Source organism: Telmatherina bonti (assembly GCF_933228915.1).
Source record: "Telmatherina bonti genome assembly, chromosome: 3".
NCBI lineage: Eukaryota > Metazoa > Chordata > Actinopteri > Atheriniformes > Telmatherinidae > Telmatherina > Telmatherina bonti.
In genome coordinates this window covers 33,345,277-33,371,601 of record NC_136621.1, presented here as the reverse complement: position 1 = coordinate 33,371,601, position 26,325 = coordinate 33,345,277, and the positions used below count along the sequence as shown (strand labels likewise).

General features: G+C 38.3%; 2 protein-coding genes across 2 annotated transcripts in view; one reads left to right on the top strand and one right to left on the bottom strand.

Annotated features, from left to right (window-relative positions):
* Positions 1 to 832: 832 nt before the first annotated feature.
* On the bottom strand, positions 833 to 13,006 carry ncapg (non-SMC condensin I complex, subunit G; the record flags this gene model as incomplete). Its single annotated transcript, XM_079265031.1, has 22 exons — positions 833 to 959; positions 1,035 to 1,104; positions 1,218 to 1,265; positions 1,499 to 1,622; positions 1,887 to 2,054; positions 2,243 to 2,408; positions 2,489 to 2,670; positions 2,761 to 2,997; positions 3,612 to 3,731; positions 4,888 to 4,998; positions 5,093 to 5,281; positions 6,265 to 6,354; positions 6,539 to 6,662; positions 6,921 to 7,061; positions 7,589 to 7,630; positions 9,152 to 9,301; positions 9,416 to 9,608; positions 9,833 to 9,917; positions 10,043 to 10,188; positions 10,423 to 10,651; positions 11,076 to 11,315; positions 12,899 to 13,006. 22 exons carry the CDS (start codon positions 13,004 to 13,006, stop codon positions 833 to 835), a joined length of 3,090 nt encoding a protein of 1,029 aa, XP_079121157.1.
* An 8,439-nt stretch (positions 13,007 to 21,445) lies between these two features.
* fam184b (family with sequence similarity 184 member B) overlaps positions 21,446 to 26,325 on the top strand; it is a 30,881-nt gene continuing 26,001 nt past the window's right edge. Inside the window, exon 1 of the mRNA XM_079261620.1 lies at positions 21,446 to 21,601. Within this exon, the coding sequence (XP_079117746.1) occupies positions 21,452 to 21,601 (150 nt within the window). The 5' untranslated portion in view covers positions 21,446 to 21,451. The remainder of the gene's footprint in view (positions 21,602 to 26,325) is intronic.

Here is a 26,325-nt window from a genome sequence, read left to right as displayed (position 1 = left end):
CATTATGTAGACCATAAATTAATGATTTAAAAACATGATGTTTGCACTTTAAAGTGTCCAATCAGAGTTCTGATGACGTACAATCTCAGAATTAGTTTTCGTTGCAGAGTTTGCTCAATCTTTGTGCTTTCCAGCAAACTGGTCTGGTGTTCTTCCTGCAACACTGCATGGTTTCAGTATTCTTAATTAGGAAATCTAAAATAGCTTATTCCTCACGTTTTATTAGTGCCTTATGAAACTATACATTTTCATACAGCATGGTCTAAATGATCTTTGACCACTCCTTGTAGTGGTCTTCAATTTCCTTCACTTGTGTGTAACCTGACTGAAGTTTAATCCAGATTGTTGTGAAAGTTTTTCAACAGCTGGTGAGCTCATAAGATCATTTTTCAGACCTTGGAATACTGTTAAAGAAATTTGATCTTTGTGTAAATCAACCACATTATTGAAGACATTTTAAAGTGATTGCTCAGATGCATGATTTTTCTATCTTATGAGAAATTTAGGAATAATTAATGGCAACATCTCTGTAGTGGTTCTTTACCTCATGGCTTGGGATCAATCTGACAAGGATAGCCTATGAATCTGTTTAAATAAAATTCTAACTTCATTTCCCCTTTTAAAACATAACTTGTGAAGGAAAGATTACAGCTTTTTTACATGAAATATTTTTATTTAATGAGTGCAGAAGGCAGCAATTTACTGTGTATTTAAAAAAAAAATCCTCTGAAGGCAACTATTTGTTAATCGTGTTCAGGTGGGGAACTTGAACTAAAAGCAACAAAAAGAAAACAAATGTCCTTTTTTAATATTTTAGCTGTTGACAGGACTTTTATGACACATTGGCCTCCTGATTAATGAGGGGGTTCAGATCCAGTTTTGTCTTCTCCAGAGCTGCTGTCTTGGCCCTCCGCGTTGGACGCACCACAGGCGTCGACTCTGGAACATTTTCCCCATCACTGTAACCAAAACAGAAACACTGACTTTAGCTCTGGCTATCTAAATAAATGTCACATGTTTCCCTCTGAACTCACCTCTCTTCCGATGATTCTGCCCTCCTGCTTGGCTTTCTGCCCCCTTTGCCAGTACAGACTTTCCTTTGACCTGTGAAAACCAATACTCAGGTTACCTCCCAGTGCTGAGTCATCACCTTCATTGAGGCACACGACTACAGCTCTAAAAATAAGATGGCACTGAAAACACAGGACCTGCATTACCTCTTTTAGGTCTCTTGGCAGATTTTGATGGATCGTCTGTTGCAGCCTCTGCGTAGGGAAAAAAGGGAAAAAGCAGATAAAATTCATGCCTTCACTCCCCAGCCGATAAACACTGACCAGAACAAAGTGTGACATTAAATTCACTTCAATAAGAACCCTTAAAAAAAAAAAAAAAAAAGGGACAAATCTGTCTAAATGGGTCATTTTAATTCAGGCAAACTGTGTTGCAGGTGCACAGCAGGGTGTCGGCTGGCTTTTCAAGTCTATTTAAAGCTGCGTACCATCTGCATTAACATCCAGCGGTTGCAGCGCGCTCGCGCTGAGGAGCTCAGCTTGTTCTTTTGAGTCCAACAACTGGTGCATCATTTTCTCTAGAGCGCGGAGACAAACTCGATCTTTCACTACCTGCAAAGAGGGAAAGAGGAGTTATGCATGTGGCTTTTTTTTTTTTTTGTTGCCACCTGCAGCTGAAAGAAATCTCGTGTTTGACAAGTTTTTAATTGTTAAGTCACCAAAGTAAACAACTGTTGAGAAGGGAGCATAAATGTCCAAACAGTTCGGTGATGATTAAAACTTAATGATACAGTCTGATGTTAGCAAACTAAACTGAAAGTGGATATTTTACTGTAAACATTAAAGTTGCATGTTAGCATGCTGCACAGCAAGTACCTGTACCAGCTGCTGCAGCAGTGTTTGCAGGTCTTCCCTGACCGTCTCTTCCCTGCTGAGTTCCAGGTTACTAAGAGTCTTGGCATAGAGACGAACCTCAGGGGCTGTGGGGTCTTTCAGCATCTCCCCACACATACGCACTGCCAAGTAGTCATGAACACACACCTCCTGAGGACACAGACAAGTACAAAAACAAACTGTTCTGGTCTACTTTTAACATTTTAAACTTAAGCCATTTACAAAAACAGGCCCAAATAACTGACTTTTTGCTTTATTGAACTGCAGACTTAAATATAATGTATTTCTTTAGACAAGACAATAATAACAGGGTTTTGTTGACATCACATGCTTCCTACCTCTGTGTTGGTTGAAGGCTTAATAAGCGCACTTGGGCGGGTCAGCTCCACAAGTAGCTCAATCACATTGTTAATATCCACCTCGGCTAGCGGAGAGGTGGCCGGGGCATTTAGGAGAGTCCGAATAGTCGGTAGAAAACTCTCCTCCACAACTTCCTGGTGGACTCTGACGAACCCAAAAAACAACTTTCACACAGTTGTAATAAATAAATACAAACTAAAATACTCCAGATGCTTTTGTGAAACCTGCTCTCCCGGGCGTAGAGTTGGAAGAAGACGCCGAGGCAGTGTCGTAAACGGGTGTCATCTTCGGTAACGGGGTTGTACCACAGCAACACCAAACGAGAGAGCATCTTGGCACTAGAGATGCATCCTGTGTATATAAGTTTAGCCAGGCCCTCTGCTGCCTCTGTCCGCAGGTCAGACACCTGGAAATGTTTGACGCAGATATTCATTAGATGTTTCTTTCAAACCAGACACACACTGTAGGTTATAATCACAGAAACTATCAGGCTCACCTCACTGTCCAAGAACTCTGAAAGCATGACAAGTATACTCTGTGTGGTGTCTTCTGGGGCATCGCCTTTGTCTTCGGCCAATGCGATCTGGTCTTCCTGCTTCTCCGGTGACTGGGTGGGTTGGCTCATCTGGGTGGGAGCAGTTTCAGAGAGCAGCTGGAAGCTGAACAGCAGCAGCAGGTCAACGACGGCTCTCAGCGCACTGATACGGATCTTTATCTCATCCAGCTGAGCAATCTGGAAACACACAACAGAAAAACAATTGTTCAGCCAACACTGCAAGTTTATGTCACTGAATCAAGATTATTCCAGTTAACATTCCTTTTTGTTTATTGTTTATTTCAGAGGTCACACGTGACGCAAAAAAAATATATACAAGGGAACAATCTATGTTTGAAAAGGAGTAGGAAGAAGTGTAAAACTTATCGTACCCCTTTTTCTGATTGTCAATGTTGCACATCATATATTCACACTAACTACAGCATAAATCCACGTGTAAATACAGAATCACAGCTTCAGACATTAGACCATACATATTAGCCGAACCCCTTATAAGGCATACAAGATCTTAACTCACACATGATCACTCCAGACTACATTATCCACGACCATGCAATCCAAAACATAGCAACGAACAATACTCCATCATGTTTGTTATGATTATCATCTGTGCCTAAATACGACAACATAATCTGCCAAGCAAATCCATGTGCTACCTGCAAATGCATAGTAAGCCGACTGAAAATTTAAAAAAAATAAATAAATCTTTCAATTACAAATGAAACATTCTCCACACTGAACTATATAAACACATGCAAATAAGTTTTAGGGAAATGAAAAACGGAAATCACCTGTAGCAGCAGGACCAGGTGGGTTTTGGCCAGCTCCTTGCTGTGCAGCGTGCATGTTCCCAGACACACCACAGCCATGTTGCGCACAGCAGGGTGAGCATTTGCTATACTGGGTAGAATCTAGCAGAGATGGTAAGTGGTGATGTTAGCCAAAGCTTCCCTCTGCAACACCACAGGCGCATGTTAATAACCTAAAAATACCTTACTTCATTTGTACCAAAGCTTTCATGATATACCAGGATAAAAAGGCATCATATTAGAAACAGAAACATTGATTCAATTTAAAGATATCCATGAGCTTAGACCATAGTGTGTATGATTGAACACTTGAACACTTCAAACACATAATGATTGAAGTTTTTCACAATATTCTAATTTTCTGAGACACTGTATTTTGGGTTTTTAGTCATCTATAAACCACAATTATCAAAATTTTAAGGATTGAATGTTTGAAATGTGTCACTCTATGTGTAATGAATCTATAAAATATTTAGTTTTCACATTCTGAAATGAGTGACAAAAAATACTGAACTTTTCCCACAATATTCAATTTTCTGAGGTGTACCTGTAATGTCTAAGAAAAAAGGTATAAAAAAAAAAAACACACAATGTTTTATTCCACAATGGCAAGAAACAACAAACGTTTTCTAGTGATGCTTATCATCCAGATATTGCTCTGCCCACTTCTCTTCATGATTGTTGTTCTCCCACTGACAGTACATAACCATCATAACTATTCTTGCATTACCTAAACTTTCCTGTTAAGTAAGCTAAGTGTGAGCTTCTTCCTGCTTTCCAGGACCTGCAGTATTCTCATAAAGTCGACGGTCTTCCTCATCCTTCAACTGTTTAAGATGCGGCTAATATCTTTTTATAGCCCTCAACTACTTTTTGCAGGCATCTATGTGAGATCCTTCATGCTTTGGAGGAACTTGTGTTTCCTAAATGTTAGCAGAAATTCTGACCCTTCTTAGATGTCACAACTAAAGGCCACATCCCAAACATTATCTGTTTGCGTTTTATGTAAAATGTATCATTAAATGAATTGTAACAGCATATCTGAAACAAAGCTGCACTATTAACTTTCTATCCACCTGAAAACACCCCCCCAAACTTAGCATAAAAATAAATAGAAAAGGAATTAAGGAAACAAAGTCTTGTGAATATATTCAATTTAACCATAAACGGTTGCTCTAAAATACTGGTTTAAATATTAGAAATACTCCAGTACTACTTTAATATTATTAGTGGTCATTTAATGTGTTTCAGACTTTACCAGTGAGGACATCAAGGCGCTTATGGTTGGACCAATTCGGGTCTTGATGCTCATTTGCTTCAGCAGTTCAGCACACATTGTCAGACACCTCAACAGAGTCTCTGGGTCATTCTGGAGTGGGGGGAAAAAAAAAAAAAAAAAAAACTCAGTTAAAGACAAATTGCATTCAATAAGAAGTGATGTTTCCAGCATCATCCTTATGTACCTTCTCGGCGCAGACCTCCTTGTCTGCTGGCTGGTTGTTTTCTGCAATTTCCTGGATGATTTGGTTCTTGCGGCCCTCCAGGTTTGTGATGGAGTCCTTCAGCTCGGCTGCTTGGCCAAAATCCTGAGCTGTGATACAGTCCTCCAGAGTTTGTTTGGCTTCCAGGATACGAACCTTCACTTCTGCAAGCTGGATGGGAGGAGAGAGGAGGATAGAAACAGAAGAGGAGGGGTCATTTCTTTGATGGAAGCACACGAGAGCGCCGACCGCTGAGACGGACAACTGCGCCTCCGCTAACAGGAAAAAGAACAGCTGAGGTTCTGGGCAAGGTTACAAGCCTCTAGCGGCTACTTTGCCTTTACTCTGAGAAATGAAGCGATGGGAGATCAGGTGCACAGTATGGATAGACGCCATCATTTGGGACATAACTGACTTGTGTAACAGTGATTATGCTAGGACTGGAGCTAGCTGTGCTTACAGAAAGCTACAAAAACAGATCAGCAATCACTTAACAAGGTCTGTCTCTGAACAGGACTTCCAAAAAGAAAAAGAAAGTCACAGATGTTCACTGACAAAGGGAGAAGGAGAACAACTTGACAATGATGGGTTTAGTGAACATTTCATGCACCTTCCACTCCGCTAGCTGAAATGTGCATGTCTCCAAATATAAACCATCTGTCGGCTGGAGGTAGAGCAGGAGGAACAAAGAAGAAACAGAACTGAGACAAAAAAGGAACTATAATTAGAGCACAGAAATGTGCGGAAAATTCAAAAAGACCAGGAAGTGATTCATCTAAATTTAAGGTATTCAAATGCCAATATGAGAAAGTTATGTTGTTTTATATACACACACACACGCACAACATACAAGCTGCTTAAGTGGTCTTAACTTTACAGCTTCACACTACAAACGCAGTATTGTTGGAGTTTAAATGACGTGTTTGTGGAAGAAGCCTTTTATTTTTGACACAAGAGCTCTACAGACTCCTAAAACGCTGCTGAAAGTCATTTCTTCTCTTTGGCTTTTTAAAAAAATCTTATCATAGCTTTCATTGTGCAACCATAATCAATCTGATCCTTTTTATACTGATGTTTCATTCTTTATTTCAGTCTATATTTACAACAGATTTAGAGATTATGACTTAAACTGCACTTAATTTGGACTTGCTCACCTGGACTTGCTGCCTGCGGCTCTCGTTCTCGTCTACTGGCCGACTGGCCTCCGAGATGGGCTCCCTCACATCTGAGATGATTTCTGCCACCTGTGTAAAGAAATCTAGTTATGTCAAACATCCGTCTGAGCTGCAAGAGTAAAAAAAAAAAAAAAACCTGAGCTGAGACTTAAAACATATGATTAAGTGAAAGTGACCAAGAAGTCAGATTTATAAAAAAAAAGTTTAGGTCTAAATATATATATATATAAAATAAAAACAACAACAAACATACAGTTTGGATGCGTCTGTGGTCATCCGGGATAAGTGTGAGGAGTTTCTCAGTAAGCAGAGAGACCAGGGAAGAGGGGGTCTGTGGGAGCGCCAACATGTCCTGCAGAACAGCCAACACGCGCTTTCTACAAACAAATCAAAAAAGTTAAAATGAAAAAAAAAGAAAAAACACAAACTGATCATATTTGTAAAATTTTACAAAATCACTCAGTTATGCAACTTTACAACAGTTAACAGTATTTTTTTTCTTGCAATTAGGACCGAAATATTCATTAAAAAAATAAATAAATAAATAAAAAAAATTTGAAAAAACACTTTTCATACTGGCATAAGCCCTGCCCTACAAACCACCAAGTCTGTCAACAATCTCTCTCTTGTCTTACCTTCCACCCTCCTCGTTGGTATCGAGACAACTGATGAGACAGACAAGCTGACGTGAGATAAACTCTTTGGTCATGACAAGCTCCAGCTGGTTAAAATCAGCCCTCTGCTCTTCTGACAGCACAGGCACTGCCTTGAGATAGCTGCAACAGTTAAACAGCACAGTCAAAAAAAACAAGAAAAAGTATTTTCTAAATAGCAACATTAACTTAATTCAGGCGGTAATCAGGAACTGAAGTCTCAAGCTAGGAATATAAAACAATTGTATTGCATGAACCACTGCAGGTGGAGCGACACTCCTCCACAACTACCTTCAAATGTTGTACTTAAGGCCATGTTGGCAACTGGCGAGTCAGCTGGCAAACTTCAGCAGATTAATCATGGTTTATGCTTAGCAGAGAAATGTTAAATATGTCACTCAGTTAAACCAAATTTAACAAAGCATTTTATACTGTAGCATAAGCAGATACACAGCAAGTAGGAGGTGATCAGCTGAGCTGTGAGGATTCAACATATGGTTGAAGTCGTTTTACCCCATTTATCAACATGAAGTCCTTGTTACAGAAATGTCACTTTATTTTAACACAACAAAACAGGTTAAATATAAGCAAATAGTTAGTTGCCTTTAATTCAATCCAGTAAAGTTTGAGTTATCTGAACAGTTACATACAGGAAGAGCTCCTCTGAGAACACTGGACCTGCTTTCAGATACCTATGGTTACAATATGGTGATTATGGTCAACTTTTTGTCGTTAAATGAATCTGATTAGCACAAAATAACTACAACCACTTTAACTGCAAACAAGAAAAGTCCAGGATGGATCAACTACTTTCACCTTTATTAAAAACGCTTAAAATTTTTGCAATCAGAACTTTAATGACCCAAACTAGGGATGCACAGATCCACTTTTTGGGAGTTCCAATCCGATATCGATATCTGAAATTTGAATATCTGCCAATACCGATATTTGCTGATACCAAATCTGTTTATGTGAACATTATTGTGACTGTGGTTATTATTGCTGTTATAACTGTGTAAGATTTCATTAGGTTGTAATAAATGACCCATCCTTTCTGAAGTTACCTCACCAATACAAATATAATAACATTACAAATCTAACAATTTCAACAAGTTTTATTCTGATTTGGCACATTTTACCTAAATACAACTATATATGTGTGGTTTTGAAACAAAGATTTAACTTTTAGTGTAACAAAAAATGTCACATTTTAACATTTAAGGCATTTATTTATTTTAAAACATGTCCGAAGCATGTCATCAAACACATCAGCGCTTGACTAGTGTGGTATCAGCTATCAGTAGTGGTATCGGTACACTTTTATTAACACCAAGTTTGAGTACACAGCTTGGTAAACCAATAACGATATCAGCATTGGTGCATAACCCAAACATTATAACAGACTCATATTAATATGCCAACATTATTTCTGACCGACTCTGGGCATGTAGCTGGTTTCTAAAATTCTGAATGAAGCCACTAAAGTCAAACAACATCCCCATTTATTTTAGCAAGAGTGTGAAAAGGTAAATGTTTATAAAACTGAATTTAAGAGTAAAAAACAAAGAAGGAAAAAAGATTAAGGATTTCCTTCCTAATTGACTGTCAGTAGTCATTCTGGTAAAAACGTGCACAGCAAAGCAAAGGGAATAGACTTTTCTCGTACCACCAGCCAAAACTTCAGTTCATCTCACTTGCCCAAAGATTCTGCTGGACTCTTCACTAACAGAAGCAGGGGATTTGTTGCCATATGTTGGAAAAGTACAAATACAACCTCAGTGCTTGTATTTTTTTTTAAAAAAATTTTAAGGCTACATTTTCTATTAACTCTAACACTCAGAAACTCCTTTTTAGGATTTTAGACACATTATAAAAGCAAGACAACAGTAGAGCTTATTGTCCCTATGATGGTGTCACTCTCTTACAACACTTATATGAGCTTGTCAGCAGCGAATACAGCATTTAATTGTCCTTTCACGTTGCAAAGCATCAGGTTCAGCGTCACAGATCATGACTTTCTTACATGCGTCTAGCTGGTAAGATCCCAAACACCCAAAAATCATATAAAAATAGGGTACAGAAAGAAAACTACTTGGATTTTCCTTTAATAACTTCTTCTATAATACAAGTAACCACTAATCAGTAGCGTGGTCCCCAATTTATTCTGCATTAATAGTAAAATAAATAACAAGAAAATATCTTCATCTTCTTACCCACAGAGATAGTCAGCATATGTTGCAGCATCTGGTAACACTTGCTCCAACATTTCCTCCCCTTCATCTCCTTTACCCTTGATAAACTCACACAGTGCTCTCCAGTAAAGCACATTTTCGCAGGTTAAAGACTCCTCTGGGATCAGCTTCCTGTGTTTAAACAGAAATTAATCCATTGGAGAAAAACAAAATAATACAATCTTTCTGACATTTTATCATTATTTTGCAATAGTACGTTTTTAAAGACTTAAAGTATGAGTGTACCTGTTGTCGAGCTGTTCCCTGTTCTGCAGCAGTTCTTCAGAAGGTGTTCTTTTGAAAATGGCTTTCAGAGTGTTCATAGCAGTTTCTGCGCAGTTCTCCACATCCAGCCGATGAAGAAGATCGATAACGTTTCCATCCAAGCGAAGTAGCCAGGCAGGGATAAGACGACCACAAACAACCTCTCTCACAGCCTCTATACGACAGGAGTCAGAAACATCAATCACAAAACAAAAATACAAGTAACTCATGGAAGAAATAAATATTTTTATCAGACAAATCCAGGCACAGAGACCTTATTCACTGTGATGGACACATTCAAACCTTTTCCAAATTAATTGTTCTTAAATCGAAGCTTCAGTTCTTGCAAGTTCACATGCAAAATGCATCAGTGTAGCATTCACACCCACAAAACTTTACCTGAGGTATCGTTGAGACCCTGCTGCAACAGGCTAACTCTCTGTGCGATGGTGAGAGCTTTGATGTGCACCTTGTCAGAGAGAACCTTAATGAAAAGAAACACTCAAGTATTAGAGAACCAGGATTTGCAACATTTCACAATTATTGGGAATGTGTGCAGTTTTTTTTCTTTTTTTATTTAAAAACTTCATTGACTTCTCTCATGGCTACCTGATAGGCCAGCTTGCGGACATTCTCTTTGATGTCCCGAGTACGTTTGAGGACCTTAGGTAGAGTCCGAGGGGACATTGCGATGCAGGACAGAACAGCACGTCGCACCTCAGCATTGGTATCATTCTCCAGAATCAACATGTATGCTGAAAAGAAAAAGGAGAGGCTGAGCATCAAGCAGGCTAATGACAAAGGAAAGAAACGAAGACATTGAAGAATAAGCCTTTTAAATCATGAGAATCCATCTGAGCAGCATATACTTTGACAAGCATGAAGGTAGGTTTCTTTAAATTATAAGTATATTATGAAATGATGACCCCACAGATTAGGTTTTCAACAATTAAATTTTCTCAAAATGCTGATAAAAAAACAAAACAAACCATTGATGGTGGGACAGTCAGCGTCCTTTGGCTGCTGCAGGCGAGTCATGGCCAAAGCTGCCTGAATCCTCACATTAGGAAACTTGTCAGTGACTCGGATCAGCATGGCTTGGTGGATGCGATCAAACAGATCGTCATCAATCTGGGCGTTCTCTGCCATACTGCCCAGCAACTTGTTGATCAGCTGGCATACTCGGAAACGCACTGCATGACTGTTTGCTTTGTGAGACTGAAATGTAAGGGAGACATAAAATGCAAATGTCTCTGAGCAGACTTTGTTTTATACTTAATGTGTCAACTTACTTTAAATTTTAAAATATACCTTGTGAAAAAGAAAAAAGAAGACAGGGAGCACATAGGATGAAGAGACAATACAGAAAGAACTAGGACAAGCTTCAAAGGGAATGTGGGGAAAGGATAAAAAATACAGTACAGAAAGACAATACTGCAGGAGTAAAGTGCTGGACCGAAAAATAGATTTCAATTTAACAGAGAAAATAAATAAATACAATACAATGTTGTGACTATAACTCAGAGATCCTCAGATGAATTATGATTCTAATAGTCATGAAGTGGAAACTTTCCAAATAAATTGCCAGAACAGAAAAACGTTAAGGCAAGTTCACCTTACATGCACACAGCAATGTTTATACCTCCAACAGGAAGTTGAAAATGAAACTTAGAAAGGGATGATCTTCCTCAGCTTCGTCTTCCTCTTCTTCCTCTTGCTGCTGCTCTTCCACCTCTTCTGTTTTAGGTGGAGACTGGAAACTTGCGGCAAACTTTGCGACGAACTCAATTACATTCTCAACTGTCGGCTCTCTTTTGTAGACAATCATTGCATACTTCAGGTAGTGGACAAACTCGTCGTGGAAAAGGGTTTTGTCTTCGAGCTGATGGAGGAAATGGATTGTGAGACCAATCATATTTGACACAAGTTATAAACAAAGAGAAACAAAAGTTTAATAGTATTAAACTTTATTAGTATTAAACTTTAGCCTGGCAGTATTTAGTCACAATGAGATAACATGTCTCAGCTCTTAGTTTTTTGGGGGTATAAATATGTAGAAAAACAGCTTCCGTTTTGTACTGACCTTTATAAACATTTAATTAATCTATACATGTGGCTGTATTTCTCATGTTTTGTAACAGGTCATCGCTGGGAAGCTTTTTTTGTACAATGTTTAAAATTGGATTAATAAAAACAGAAAACAGTGTGTAAATCTAATCAGATCTAAGATATTTTCAGATTTAATGGAAAATATTAGCTCCGTTTGAATTTAATGGCTGCAACCAATTTAAAAAAAGTTGGAATAATTTGGACCTTCATCCTTGTACCCGGTAGGGGTGGGAAAATTGAATCGAAAAATCGAAAATCGGGATTTTTTTTTTTTTGCTTCACAATTTTAAAATTTTAAATTTTAAAATTTAAAAAAATAATAATTTTTTTAAAAATCCATTTTTAAAAAAAATAAAAATACATAAATTTTTTTTTTTTTTTTTGGTAATTTTTATTGATCTTTTAACTTATCATCTTGGGCATTATAGCAGCAGAGTCATGGTCTGGCTACTGTGTTGTTTTTCCCAATTGAAATGAAGAAAAATGATGAGAGAAAAAAATAAGTTTTATACTTTTTTTTTTTTTTTGCTTTTAATCTACAAAAATTAGCGATAGCGAAGAATTGTGAGAGTCGCAGTTTAAATCGAATCGGCACCCAAAAAAAATCGGAATTGAATCGAATCGGGACAAAAGCATATCGTCACAGCCCTAGTTCCCTGCACACAGTGATTCCTTCTTAATCTATAAATCTTTTAATGATTAATACTGTATATGGTGGTGGTTGGGTTGCAGTTTGTTCCAGCTGGACTGACCAGCTGCATCTTTACATTAGAAAGGTTCTGTCGCACTTAAACACTCCATTCATGTTACCAGCCTGTTGCAAATAAAACTAATAAAATAATGTTGAATGCTCAACTTTTTTCAGTTTTTGTGCAGTTGCCCACATTCCAAACTTTTTTTTAGATGTTTTTAATTTCAAAATTAGCTTTTATTTTTTCACAAAATGACAAAAATCTCAATTTCAACATTTTTTTACGCTCTACTGAGATTTAAAATGGATTGATGAGATTCTTAAATTGTTGTTTTTTTTGTTTGTTTGTTTGTTTGTTTGTTTTTAATTGAGCCACTATTTTGTTGTCATTAGGCTATAAAAATCTTTTTAATTTAGAATCTAAGAATCTCATTAAAATCAGTCATTTCCACCATGATAATTTATTTTTGCACTCTTAAAATTTGAGGAAAATAAAAACAATTTACAGCCCAACCCTACACTTATGAAACTAGAAATATGAGAAATTCTAGTGCAAGTCTGACTTAAAAAAAAAAAAAAAAAAAAAAAAAAAAAAAAAAAAAAGCTGATAAAGTAATAAAACACTGTATGGAAGTAGTGTTTCATTATGACCACATGGACTGTACCTTGTTGTAGCGGCTCTTCAGGCTCGCAACCAGCTTTGCCTTGTTGTTGTGGCCTCTTTGAGCTCGTTGAAACGCTTCCTTGATTTCAATTTCATTGTCCGCCGTCATCTTTTCTTCGTCCAAAAGCAAAGAATTGCATAAAATGTTTTAAAAAGTTACATCACTTTGGTCAGAATAACATGTTTTCCATCTATAACAGCGGCTGTCTGAAGCCTCCAGTGTGTCATTAAGTAACCACACCTCGGCCCAGCTCCCACCGAAGCAGAAAAACAACAAAACCATCTCCAGTTGTTCTTCACTAAGTTGCCTAAATATAATTTTCATAATAATTTCTCATATTACTGCAACAGTCTTCGTTTTATACCCAATAAGTTTTAAAGTTTACCTTTTCTTGTTTTCCTTTCGTCAAACTGCCGCCTGTTTTCAAATTCGACTTCTTCTTCTACGTTTACTTCTACTTCGGCGGTTTTATTTGAGGTAGGGAACATTACTGCCACCTACTGGACCGAATGGTTTGACCGCAAGCAATGATATGCACACAACAGTAAATAATTACAAATGTTTGCTACGCAGGTTACCTAGAACTAGTTGTTTGCCTGTTTTATTATGTTTTGGGTTAGCCCAAGGAAGTATAAACACATTTGTCATCTGATATTTTTTCCATTCTAAAATATATTGCCCCTTCTTCTTGACTTGTATGGTACCATAACTCTTACATACATTCCTTAAAAACTGTCCTTCTGTCCGCATGAGGATTCCTGAGGAATTGACACTTTCAAGTACTGAACTGTCAGAGGAAACTGTTTTATTTCATTGTTCTCCTTCACACTGACATAAATTATTTAAGCTTACCTAAACAAAATGCAAATGTCTGATGCTCTCTTTTAACTGTAACATTGCACTGCTGGACAAGGAATACTGAACCTTTAAGTTAATTTGTGATTTTTAAACAGTCTGTGAATTAACCTAATTTTACATTTAGCTGCTAACTGAAGACTGTCTTTAATTCTTTAGCTAAAAATGGCTTTTATTGACAATTTGATTCCAAGGATGACAGATATTTGGACAGTCAAAGCAAGTTTACAATCACACATACTTGGGTTTTGTAGTTTTATGTTCCCCATCAGATGTGGGAAATTTGAGTTGTGTTTCCCGCAGTCTTGCACGATGGATTTTGCCATCAAAGGATAGAATGTACTAATACCCAGTGACATTTCTCTCATTTCAACCTGCAAAGCCAATAATGGGGATCTTATGACGGAGCTGCTTCAAATTCAAAGTCTTGGGGCTTGATCTAAAATTAGTTTAGTCTGTGCTGCTTTGCTGTCAGATCCAGAGCTGAGCAAATGAGAACCACATAAAAAAGTAGCAGAGATCTTGTGTTTGCTGTACGGTAGCTGGCTATCAGACATAACACAGACTTTTTGTGGGTAATAAGACACAACCTGTTTAAAAATCTGTTTGTACGATGGATATTAACAGTTAATAAAATCATAATTTTCAACAGCTCTCGCTGTTATATTATCTCTTCACAACTGCAGACACAGAAAATTGAGCACCACACCTCAGAACTTTTGTAAGATGAAGCACACAATCAAAATATAAAATATTTTCAAGAGATGATTTTTTTCATTCTTTCTTGCTGTTTAGCTCCTGTGACAATATTGTGCAATTTGTCAAAAAAAATGTAAGAATGACACTTTTTTATCATGCTTTTTTACTTTTTTTTTTTTTTTTTTTTTTTTCATTATATAATAACATAAATAAAGAAGATCACACAAACCAGAACAACCAAAAAGTGCTGAAAAATGCAACATGTAACAAAATCAAAGGTCAGTTTGGGACCAATTTAAATCAAGCTGTTTCTATTTGTATCTAATCACTTTACCATATGTTACTATTCTTTTTGGATGAGCCCATTATATCTTTCTTCTGTAGACCCACATGCATAACAGCTGCCATATTTGCACCACTATTTTTACAATGGTGTCTCTGAATGAACAAAAAACTCAGTGAGAACGCTCTGAGCTTTAACACAGCAATACCAGCATTTTTTGACAGGTGCTGGACCACCATTCAGCATAAGAAATGCCTAAGAGGCACATAGGAAACAGTACACGTACACCATTTTCATGTACATGAAGTGCAATTATTCCTGCACGTAAAGCCAGTGAATCCACTCACAGTTGAAAACATGTTTATTTAAAAGAACTTTGGCCACTGACGGCCACCATCCATTCACAACCGTGCTTGGTATTTTAACTGATTTCCATTCCTATCTTTACCCTTCGATGTCTGCCCTTCTTTCACGCTGTGATGATGCAGTACGTTTGAGTTTAATGTTTAAACAACTGTAAAAACCTGTATAAGACAAAAAAGTTTTAAATCATATGTTTTTAGTCCTTAATAAATTCCTCCAACTTCAACAGTTTATTTTGTCAAGCACACATTAGAATGAAATTAAATGAAAAAGTAAACAAAATATTGTTGAAACACAGCATTGCCTCTCAGGTTTGGATCTTTTCTCCTTTGTGCTTCCTGTTTTTCTACCTCTTTTTTCTTTTTTTAACCTTTTTGTTAGTAGGTCCTAAACATTTAAAAAAATCTGCATTAACTGCACTGAAGAAGTACAGAGTTGATAGTTTTGGGAAAGTGCAGTGTAGATGCTGTTTGGATTTTTAATTATCTGTTGTGTTGAAATGTGTGAAAAAAATGTGTCAGTTAATGAGAAATTTGGACACTTAATGAGAATATATGATGAAACTGTATTGCAATAGATGTCTTTGTGGTTTTTGCATTGTCCCCAGCCACGTGTGCTTTCAGGTTTGTTCTTACATTCTGTCAATGAGATTGGGTCAAATGACACATTTCTTCATATCTCTGTGTGGTTTTTTTTTCTTTTTTATTATATCTGTGTGTGTTAATGATGATCAGCAGGTCCTGGTTCCAGAGGTGTGCCACTGGGGCTCCAACACATTTGCCAACAAAGTTGCCAGTTAGGATCATAATAAATTATTTAGTTCCATGCCACTTTTTTTTTTTTAATTAAATTCGGATGAAAAACATGAAAAGAAGTTTGTCTTGGTTTAGCTTTGGAAAATCAAGAGCACCAGTGGTTTGATTCCTAGCTTCCTATTTTCACATGACAAAGTGTCTGTAGGAATCTGTAGGAAGTCTGTAGGAAGTGTCTGTAATTTTGTAGGAATTAACTTCTGTGGTTGCGTCTAACATTAAACAAAAAAAAAAAAAGAAAGAAAAAGAAAAAAATCAATGGCATGGAACTGAGTGATATATTTAGGTCTAAACTGGCATCTTTGTCAACATATTGATGGATGACTAAACAGTGAATTGTTGTTCTTTTTGTTTAAGTTGATTATCTATTAAGTGTGAAGTAATCACATGACTCCACGTCAAAATCATTATTAATTCATCATGAGCAACAGGAACTGATGGTAGATTCTGCACTAATTAATGCATTAATTAATCATGAGAAAGTGATTTGTATCATTATTGTAGTAGATTGTATCGCATCGTGTAAGTGTTGCCAAGGGTAATTATCTCTAACTAATGTCTCACATGCAAGACATATGCTAAAGTGTGTATCCAGCAGTGTGTAGGATGTTGCATTGTCCAGAGTTGCAGCTGCCCAGACAGCTGTGTAGACAGGACAGCTCACCCGTGGGAAGGAAAGGAACAAGGTTCTCCTCAGGCTACAGGCCTCCTCATTTCATGACATCTATTTCTGGTAATCAATCTAAAACAGAGTCAAAACTGTGTGGATACTTCACACTATTAAAAGTAACTAGATTAAAAGTAAGGTAATAAAATAAAATAATGCACAAAATGCACTTCTGGGGTGGGCACAGGGCTCAGTGGGGTGCATGTAGGAGGAAGATCTAAGGAGGATGTCCGGCAGATATATAGGCATGAGGTTATGGATGGCCTTGAAGCAGAGAGGAGGAGTTTATACTGGATACGGTGGAATACTGGGAGTCAGTGGAGTTTCTGTAGGATTGGTGACTGGTTCTGAACCAGTTGAAGCTTATGGAAGAACTTTTGAGGAAGGCCAACGAAGAGGGAGTTGCAGTGATTTATACGGAAGGGAAAAAGAGGGAAGTTTGAAGTTGATTCGTGTTTTATTGGAGGTAAAATGCAGAGCGGGTATTTATGTGAGTTTCAAATGACAATGTAGTGTTGAGGATGACACTCGAACTCATAACCTGAGGGGAAGGAGAGACTGTGGAGCTGTCAGTGGTCATAAACTGTCAGCTTTGGATAATATAGATGTTGCTCTAATTGTCAGATAAACAGGAGGAGAGGGGGGGCAGAGGGTGGAGTTAGGTTTGCAGGAGAGGTGGAGCTGGGTGGAGGTGTATTGTCATACGAGATATTAATGTTGCTGTTGGATTAAAAGGAAAAATAAACTCTCCAAGAAGTGTCATGCCTGCAGGCAAAAACCATCTAGAGCTTCTGTAAAAAGATGATTGTTTAACATATCAAAATGATTCCAGGAAAGATTCCCCCCTCCTGCAGTTAATAATTAAACTACTCTGCATAGTGATAAAGTCTGGTTCAGTCTGTTGAACTCAAACACTTTACTGCTTCGCTTTAACAGTCTTTATGTGTGGCAGGTATCTCTCGGGGACACTCCTGGGACACCTACCTGGGAAAGCATACATGCACCAAGGGACCCCAGTCTCCTTGGTTCCTCTAACCCAGATTTGCTTGTTCTCTTCTGCCTGCAGAATTGTTTCAGCGTGTGACCCACAAAAGATCACACACTGACTGAATTATCCTCTGGGAGCATGTTTCAAGGTCCAAATATGCTAAAAGCAAATGTGGCTGCCGTTAGACCACATTCTATGCTAATACAGTTTCTATATTTAGTAGTAGTGTAGTCTTGGTCAAAGGTGGAGCATGGAGGCCGCTAGCCTGCTCCTGCCTGCATCTGTGTGTGTCCCATGTGGTCATTGACAATGCACACTAATTTATGACCCCAATACCGAAGATTGTGACACAACTTAAAATGGAAGCAAAGTGACGTGCACATCTCACAAACCAAAATTTTATTCACAACATAAAATAAATGTATCAAATGTTGAGAATGAGACACTTTGATCTGCTCATTTAGAGGTTGATGGGAGCATCATGGTAAAAACTTTGGGATGAGGGGAGCTGGAAAAGTAAATGTACTAAAACAAAAGAGCTGAAGTAACTTATTATTATTATTTTTTACATGCAACAGATCAGTTACATGGTTAAATATGAAAAAAGCATATTGGAGATATGTAAAGACATGTAAAGTAAAGTAAAGAGGTTCAGTAATCTGCAAAAATCTGCAAATTTCTTTTATTTTTTTAATAGATTAAATTTTTTAAAGTGTATATACTCACACATCACAAAACTGCTATTTGAACTCACAAACAAGACAGCAACAGTTATGACAGCACCTAACAATATAAAATAAAACTCACAGCCTGTATCAACATTTCAAAAGTACCTTTTTACACTAGGCTAGCATATGAGAAAAATACATTCCAGCATTAAAAAAATAAATTTCCGGTTAAAACAAGTCAGAATATTGAATTAATATGACAATTAATTAATAAAATTAATGAACATCAAAGAAAATATTCATTTCAATAAAGTTTCTATGAGATTAGATTTAAGCTAGTCCACTCTTCTGTAGCAAGAAGTAAACCTGTCTGTACCGCTGTGTTACTATTGGAGGATTATCGTTACTCCGCTGAAACTAGCTTGTAAAATTAGTTTTTTTATGAAAGAAAAATGTGAGGGATTAAGATGAAAACTTTCTGGTAAAAAAAAACCCAATGCTGCTTCCATTAAAATGCCGTTATGTAAATTTTAAATATTTTTCCAAAAACATGCAATCGCCAGGCGTTGCCACATCAATTAGTTCCCAGATCCTTCTTAGATTTTTACCCTTGGTAGAAATATAAAATGGCAAATAGCAACTGGCACCTCTAAAGAAAAGCTCCATTAGTGCTGACATCCACAAGTTGAAGAGCAACATGCTTCATCTCAACAATCTTTTTCAGGGAAACCAGCAAACCAATGTTGAACCACATACTGCATCTTTTCCAACAGAAGGGCTTTAAGAGAGCAGAGTCCAGGAGCTCAACTTGCTGTCAGTCCAGATCTTTCACTCACTGAGATTAACTATGTTCCTCCAGAATGTCTCACTTTAAACATTTGACCTTTTCTCCAGAAAGAGAATAATAATCTGTTAATCTATAAGATTTGCAAATCATGCTATGGAAGCTGAGAGCGGACATGATTGATAGTTTTTTTTTTAAAGCATTATCTCAAAAGTCAGGATAATGGATTAATTTATCCTGGTATTATAATAATTTCCATCCATCCATTTTCTTAACTGCTTGTTCTAATTAAGGGTTGCAGAGAACATTTTTATCATTTTAAAATATTATAATATAACCGTAATGTCTTTCTTTGCCACATAAAGCAAACAAATAACAAATGCTAGCTTCCAAGTAATGCAGATGGTTTTGTACAGTTGCAATAATTATTATGATTTGCAAGCACACCTCATCTATCATGTACATAAAAACAGAACTTGGAACTTCTTACATTGTGGCGTTATCTTAAAAAACAGCAGATTTCTCTTTTTTCTTGTTACCAAATTAAAACAAACTTAGCTATTTACATACAATGGCATCGACAATATCAATAAAGTAAATAGTTGCAGGAATGGGTGCTCTGCTCTTAGCTTTCTGTTTTTAGTTTAGAATTTGCATAGTGTGTGAACATTTTTGTAGCTGAGATTTAATAAATGGTCTTTTAAAAAAAACAAGAAAACTTTGGTCTGATGAACACCAGAATAAAACTGGGACAATATGGTTATTTTATGAAAGTCATAAAAACAGGAAAAACAGAACATAAAAAAAAATCTTGGAAAGAAACTTCACCAAAACGTTAGCATTTTATTAAAAGTACATTTCTTGGAAAAACATTTAAAATCACGCTAAACAGACAACATCACAGCCTTTCAGGAAAAACGGGATCAAGCAGAAAAACGTTTTAGAAAAAAAATATGAAAAAGAATATTTTACAAAAACAAAACAAGCAAAATATGAAACGAAAATGAAAAGGTAAATAATTTGTTTAAAAAAAACAACAGTAAAACAACAAAAAAGACAACTTTAGAAAATTTTATATCAAAAACAAAATAAAAGAATAACACCCCCACCCAACTAAAATACAAAAAAGAGAAATGCTAAATAAAATATTTGAGAAAAAACAAACTCTTAAAAATTGAACTACGGTTGTGGTGGAGGTACGGACCCAAATGCAGGAACGGGAGCCAGGGATGCAGAATAAAGATGGTTTAATAAGAAAACAAACAAACAAACAAAAAACAAAAAAAAACCAGGGAAAACAGGGTCAATCAGACAACAAAACACGCACACACAATGGACCAGCAACTGACCAAAACCAAGGGGTATTAACCGAATAAGACACAGGTGAAATGGATGAAACTAACAGACCAGGTGAATCTGACAAACAGGAACAAAGGCTATCCAAGGACAAAAGAAACTAAACCAGGAACTCAGAACTAAACATACAAAACACACATCATGACAGTTTTCAGTTTGGCTGTATTTTATCCTTTTTTACTTTTCTGTTTATATTTTCTAATACCACACATCCTGAATCTCCAGTAACTTATTTATTTGTCTGTTTATTCTAATGTTTTTTTTTGTTTTTTTTTTATGTTTCTGGATTTCTTGTTGGTTTTGGTCTTAATGTTTCCCTGTTCTGACCATCACTCAGAAAATGCTTCACATACAGACGGATTTCTAGTTGCCTGAAGCCACTGCTTCAGTGAAAGTGCCCACTGTGCATGTGTGTGTTTTTATGAAGATCCCGCTGGCCCCCAGAGACCCCGCTCCCCCTGCCTCCCCCCCCCCCCCCCCCCCCCCCCCCCCCCCCCGCGCGCGCTGATCGCCATTGATACGGCAGCGCCGGTAGGGGCGGGGCGGCACTGCAGCAGTGCGCCTCTCGAGCTGTCTCCTCTCCGGTAATGTTCCATAGATACTCACACCCCTCTCCGCCCCTGCTGCGAGACAGGTGGTTGGACTCTATGCTTTCATTCCGGAGCGCTCCATATTAGAATAACACACACACACACACACACACACACAATCAGAGGGGGAAAAAAAATCTGTTGACAGCAGGAGAGGGTCGGTTGGCGCGAGCGCGTCCCCGATGGACTTCCAGCGTGTGACCTCGGCGATCACCGGGCGGACAGCAGGAGAGGAGGGGGGGCAGCAGCAGGAACGCACGAGGAGAGCCCCGCCGATCTACTACCAAATGTTTTGCAACCAATTCCTGGAGATGCTGTTCGCGCGAGCGCGTCCACCGACAGAGGAATGAGATGCGCGAGTAGGAATTTGTCACGATTTGGGTGGGAATCTTCATCTGAGGGGCGGCAGGATCAGTTCTGACAATCTTGGGAAGTTCCCTTGGGGGGGGTGGGTGGGGGGTGGTGGAGGCGGCAGGGTGGATTTCATTATGGCTTCAGGCGCCGGTAAGGCTGCACAGCCCCCCGGGCAGGGCTCCGCCGTGAACGGGACTGCGGCAGAGTTCTCCAACATCGAGCAGGAGCTGTATGACTACCAGATGCACAGCAAGATGTGCAAGAAGATCGCTCAGCTCACCAAGGTAAGAGCTGCCACTGGCACCGGGTGGTGGTGGGGGGGGCGCTCCGCCGGATGCCACTCGGTTGGGCTGACTATGATCTGATGGCTGCCTCAGTTACAGTATCTGTCATGAAACATCCGGTTGATACTCACCAGCATCATTCATCACAGCCAGAAATGCTTATGGACAGGAGAGAAAGCAGCTCTATGCTGCCAGGGGATAACAACTAAACACCACATAAGCCTTCTAAAAAAAATGTGCTTTGTTGATGTCAAATCAGCTTATTCCTTGGAATAATGACTGAAAGGAAAAAAAAACCCAAACTTTGATCAGCTTCTCCTGTCTTCGTGACTGACTGTAATCTGACATGCTGTAGATTAGTGAGGGCTTTAGGTGTAGGCTGCAGATCTCCAGCGAGCTGAGAGCCAAACAAACAAGCAGGCAATCAAGGCTGATGTTGCTGATCAGATCATTTATGGATCAGCTTCTCTAACCGATCACAGGTTATTTAAGCTATATGCTTCACATTTCATTCAGTTGGACCCCAAAATGACTAATAAACAACAACAAAAAGGAATCAAGAAACAGAAAATAACAAGATGAAAAGAAGCAGCTCCCACAGTGTCCAGCTCTGACCACCAAACTGCTGGTTGCCTCTTTGCCATTAAAATTAATGCAATTTTAAATGCTGTTTTATCTTCCTCCATGTTTATGTATCAGGATGCAGGCAGCTTGACGGCTGCAGCAGCTCTATCTGCTCCAGCTTCTCATATGTTGAGCCTCGCTATGTGGGGATTCTCCTCCTCTGTGCTTCACAATAGTGCTTACAGAAGCAGGGCATGACCCGCTGCTTGTTGAGCTATGACAATTACTGATGACGGTGCACTTCCTTTACGGGTACACCTCTGTGTATGCCTCAAAGTGCATGTGTGTGTCTCCAGGAATATGCGTGTGTGTCGTTTACAGGGTTCTTGCACAAGCGAAGCAAAAGATGACACAGAGGAGAGGTCAGCACTTGTGTCCGGGTTTGTTAGAGGTGTTTGTGCCGACCCCTTGTCCTTCAACCCGGGCCCTCCTCTCCATCAGTCCTCCTCCTTAAAGGTGGAGTATGTAAGATTTTCAATATTTTCAAAATAAATTAACTAAAAGAAAAAAAACTACAATCATAATTAGACTGGACAGACAGGAACATGTAGGTTCCAGTCTGTCCATATTTAATGTGTTATTAAATTACAAGTTTAACTAATGACAAAGACCCTTCTTAAAGTAAAAAAAAAAAAGTGCTTTTTGTCATTTGTCATTAATCTAATTAAATTAAACTATCTAATTATGATTGTAGTTATTTTATTAGTTAATTTATTTTGAAAATATTGAAACTCTTACATACTCCACCTTTAAGGAGTCTGGATTTGTTTTCTCTCTCTCTCTCTCCCCTGAAAGTTAATGCCACGCCATGCCAAACCTTGTTCAGCTCTGATGACTGCAGTAAAAAATAAAACTAAAAATAAAAAACCCTGAAAGCGCTGCTGAAATCTAAGAATCATCAAATCTGGTATTTGGTGTAAGCGTTTCCTCCGAGCTTCGGGATGCTCGGCTCGTGACACATGGTTTATTTGAGTGTTTTGGGGCAGGGTGTAGAGTGGAGAGGAAGTGGGAAATGGGTCAGCTGTGGTAACCTTATATATTTTATAACCTCAGTTAGTTGTGCACGAACACACACATGCACTTATCCTCAGCGAACCTCCTCAAGTCTGCCCATCCCTTACGCTTTCTATCACCCATCCTCTTATGCTTCACTAGAACAACTCCCCCCCTTTCCCCCCCACTCCTCCTCCACCTCCGTCCCTGCCCTCCCCCTTTCCTCGCCGTCCCGGCTGAATGGGTGCTGCTAAAGATAAACCAGTTGGAGTGTGTTTACACGGCGGAGCAAGCCAATGGGAAGAAAGCGGGAGCTGACCATGGCAGGCCAGCTGTTGTGAATGTTCACATAAGCTTGCGCGTGAACAGGCATGCGCACCCTCACATGAATACAAAAAGAAGAGTATAGTCTCCTTGACAGGGGCTCGCGGAGATCAGCGGTGGCATATTAAAAGTGTGAGCTTATACAAAAACACCCACACAGCTTTAATTCTATCTTTGGATTTCCTGTGCTTACCACGTGCACTGTCACAGTGTTCCCTGCTTTGTAATCCAGCACGCTCAGTACCCTCTTTGACATGTGTGGAGGTATGTGTGTGTGTGTGTGTGTGTGTGTGTGTCTTTGCCAAACCTCTTCTCTGTGCAGCAACCAGTCTACATCTCACTCCTTCTTCACCTGCTCTGAACAGATCATTCATTTCATGCCTTGCTGACTGTGAAGTTATTGTCAGTAAGCAAGCGCAGCGGCTTGTGAGGCGACATGAATAACAGTATCGAGCTGCAGGATCGATACGAGAATCTGGAGTCCGGGTTTACAGTAAGAAGCGGCCCCTCTCTGACCAGGCTGCTGTGCAGCGTGCCTGCAGATATACACCTAAAATAACAACCAAATAAAAGTGGGATAAATGTTCAGATATGGTTCTTAAAAAGTAAGAATATTGATCAAATAATGTACATTGATGGATAAATCCTCAGTTTGATGTTAGATAAAGTTTGGACAATGATATTAAATGTCTTAATTTTATAGATGAATACATATTCTGCATTATTAAAGCCAAAAGTCAGCCCGGTTTATTTATAGGTATTTATTTAGGATATTTACATTTGGTGTGACAAACATGATGCAGCATCTATTATAAAAATCTTAGAAAACCCTAAATAATTAGGATAAAATGATTGAATAATAATCTAAATCAACCAGTCAGGACTTGTAAGAGAAAAGAAGATCAGTCGCTTCAAATAAAAGCCAGAATAAAACCAAATAAATGTGCTAAATATATTTGTTCAGTTCAGCAGCAGGAACAAAGATGTTTTTTATAGTTCTGTGTTCTTCGCCGTGAGACTAAAAACCAGAGGGAGTGTAGCGACGTTAAAGATAAAGATCAACATTCTCCTCTGAACCAAAGTGGCACTGTAATAATAGTCATAAAATAAAAATGTAAGATGGCAAAAAAGATGACAAAGAAATGGGATTTGAAAGCAGTAAGTGGGAAGAGTTCGTGTCCAGGACTGGTCATGATTCACAAACACTGTTAGACTTCTGGGATAACTGGTTGGTTTTAATGTAAATGCTGCAAGAACAAAAAAAAAAAGTCTAATTCTTGGTTTCCTAAACTTCGACTTCAAACATCCGTGACTTCAGCAGAGCAGGTGAGTCAAAACCCACTGTAGGGATCCACCTCAAATGTCTCTTTTACCCACAATTCCACATTTTATTCCACATGCTGGGTGAAGGAAGTGGTCTAGTCTGTTTAGTCCCCATAATAATAATCCAATAATCCAAGTGAAGTTCAGACAACACTGAGAAGCATCTGAAGAACAATCCAAATCATATTTCAGTCCATTTCCAAATGATGCTTGGATCTGATTGGCAAATCGGAGATTAATAACCCTGTGATGTACCTGTCCAGGTGTTCCTTGCCTCACACCTACATATTCCTGGAACAGGCTCCTGCTTTCCCGCAACACAGAATTAAACTAAACAGAATAGAAAATGGATTTGAGTAAAGGAATAAAAAAATATCAGTCTAGAAATAACATAAATTTGGTCATGGTGGGTTGGTGGTTAGAACCAACACAGGAAAAAGGTTCCTGATTCAAACCTCAGCTGGTTTCTTTCTGTGTGGAGTGTGCATGTTCTCCACAGGGTTCTCCTCCAGTCCAAAAACATGCCGCTTGCCTGATAGCAGCTGGGATCTGATCCCCCAACCCCTGCACTGGAACAGGAGTAGTGAAAGGATGAATGGATTTGGTCATGCAGTGTGTGAATAGTCGGAGTCATGCAGGAAACATTTCACTTTGTAAAAATGAGTCTGGAATAACGTCTGGCTGTATCCATGAACTGGACACACACGATAAAGAGGCAGTGAAGTGGTTTATTCCTATGAGTTACCGTTTAACATCACATTTTTACTCTAGACATTGAAGAAGAAGATGCCATTTTATTTGATTTATAACTGTAGTGGGAGTAAACATAGATCAGTGAAGAACTAACACCTGACAGAGGCTTAAATGGGTGAGTAGCCTCCTTTTGATTCATACTTCCTAAAGATCACATGATGGCTGCAGTGATGTTACCTGATAATGAATTATTAACTGTAAAATCTTAGATTAATCTTTTTTTTAATCCTTAAATTTGAGTAATTTATTGATGAATAATGAAGGAAAGCATCCAATATTACAAAACAGTGTGTTAAGTAGTCCCAAATCAAGTCAAAACTTACATTTGCATCCCACATTATAACTTATTTAGATCTTCTCATGTCATATCTGGCAGTGAGCAGAGATTTCTGGTCTGAAGATGTTTTTGTGGCTTGGTCTACGGTCTTTGTTCAAATGAAGGAATATCTGGAGGCTGTTTTGCTTTGTAGATGCTCTGCTCTTGAGAAGGATCTTTAACCTTTTAAAATGATGACATCCTTGTGCAAGAAGTGATCTTTGATGTTTGGAGTCTGCCTGCTGCCTCCAACCTTCAGTTCAAAATTACAATTAATGTCGTCAAAGTTATTACATTTTGGTATTTAATTATTGCTCATAAAAATAACTGTAATTAAGCATTTAACTGTGTTAATGTCCAACTGATAATGTAATTATTTACTCTTCTATAG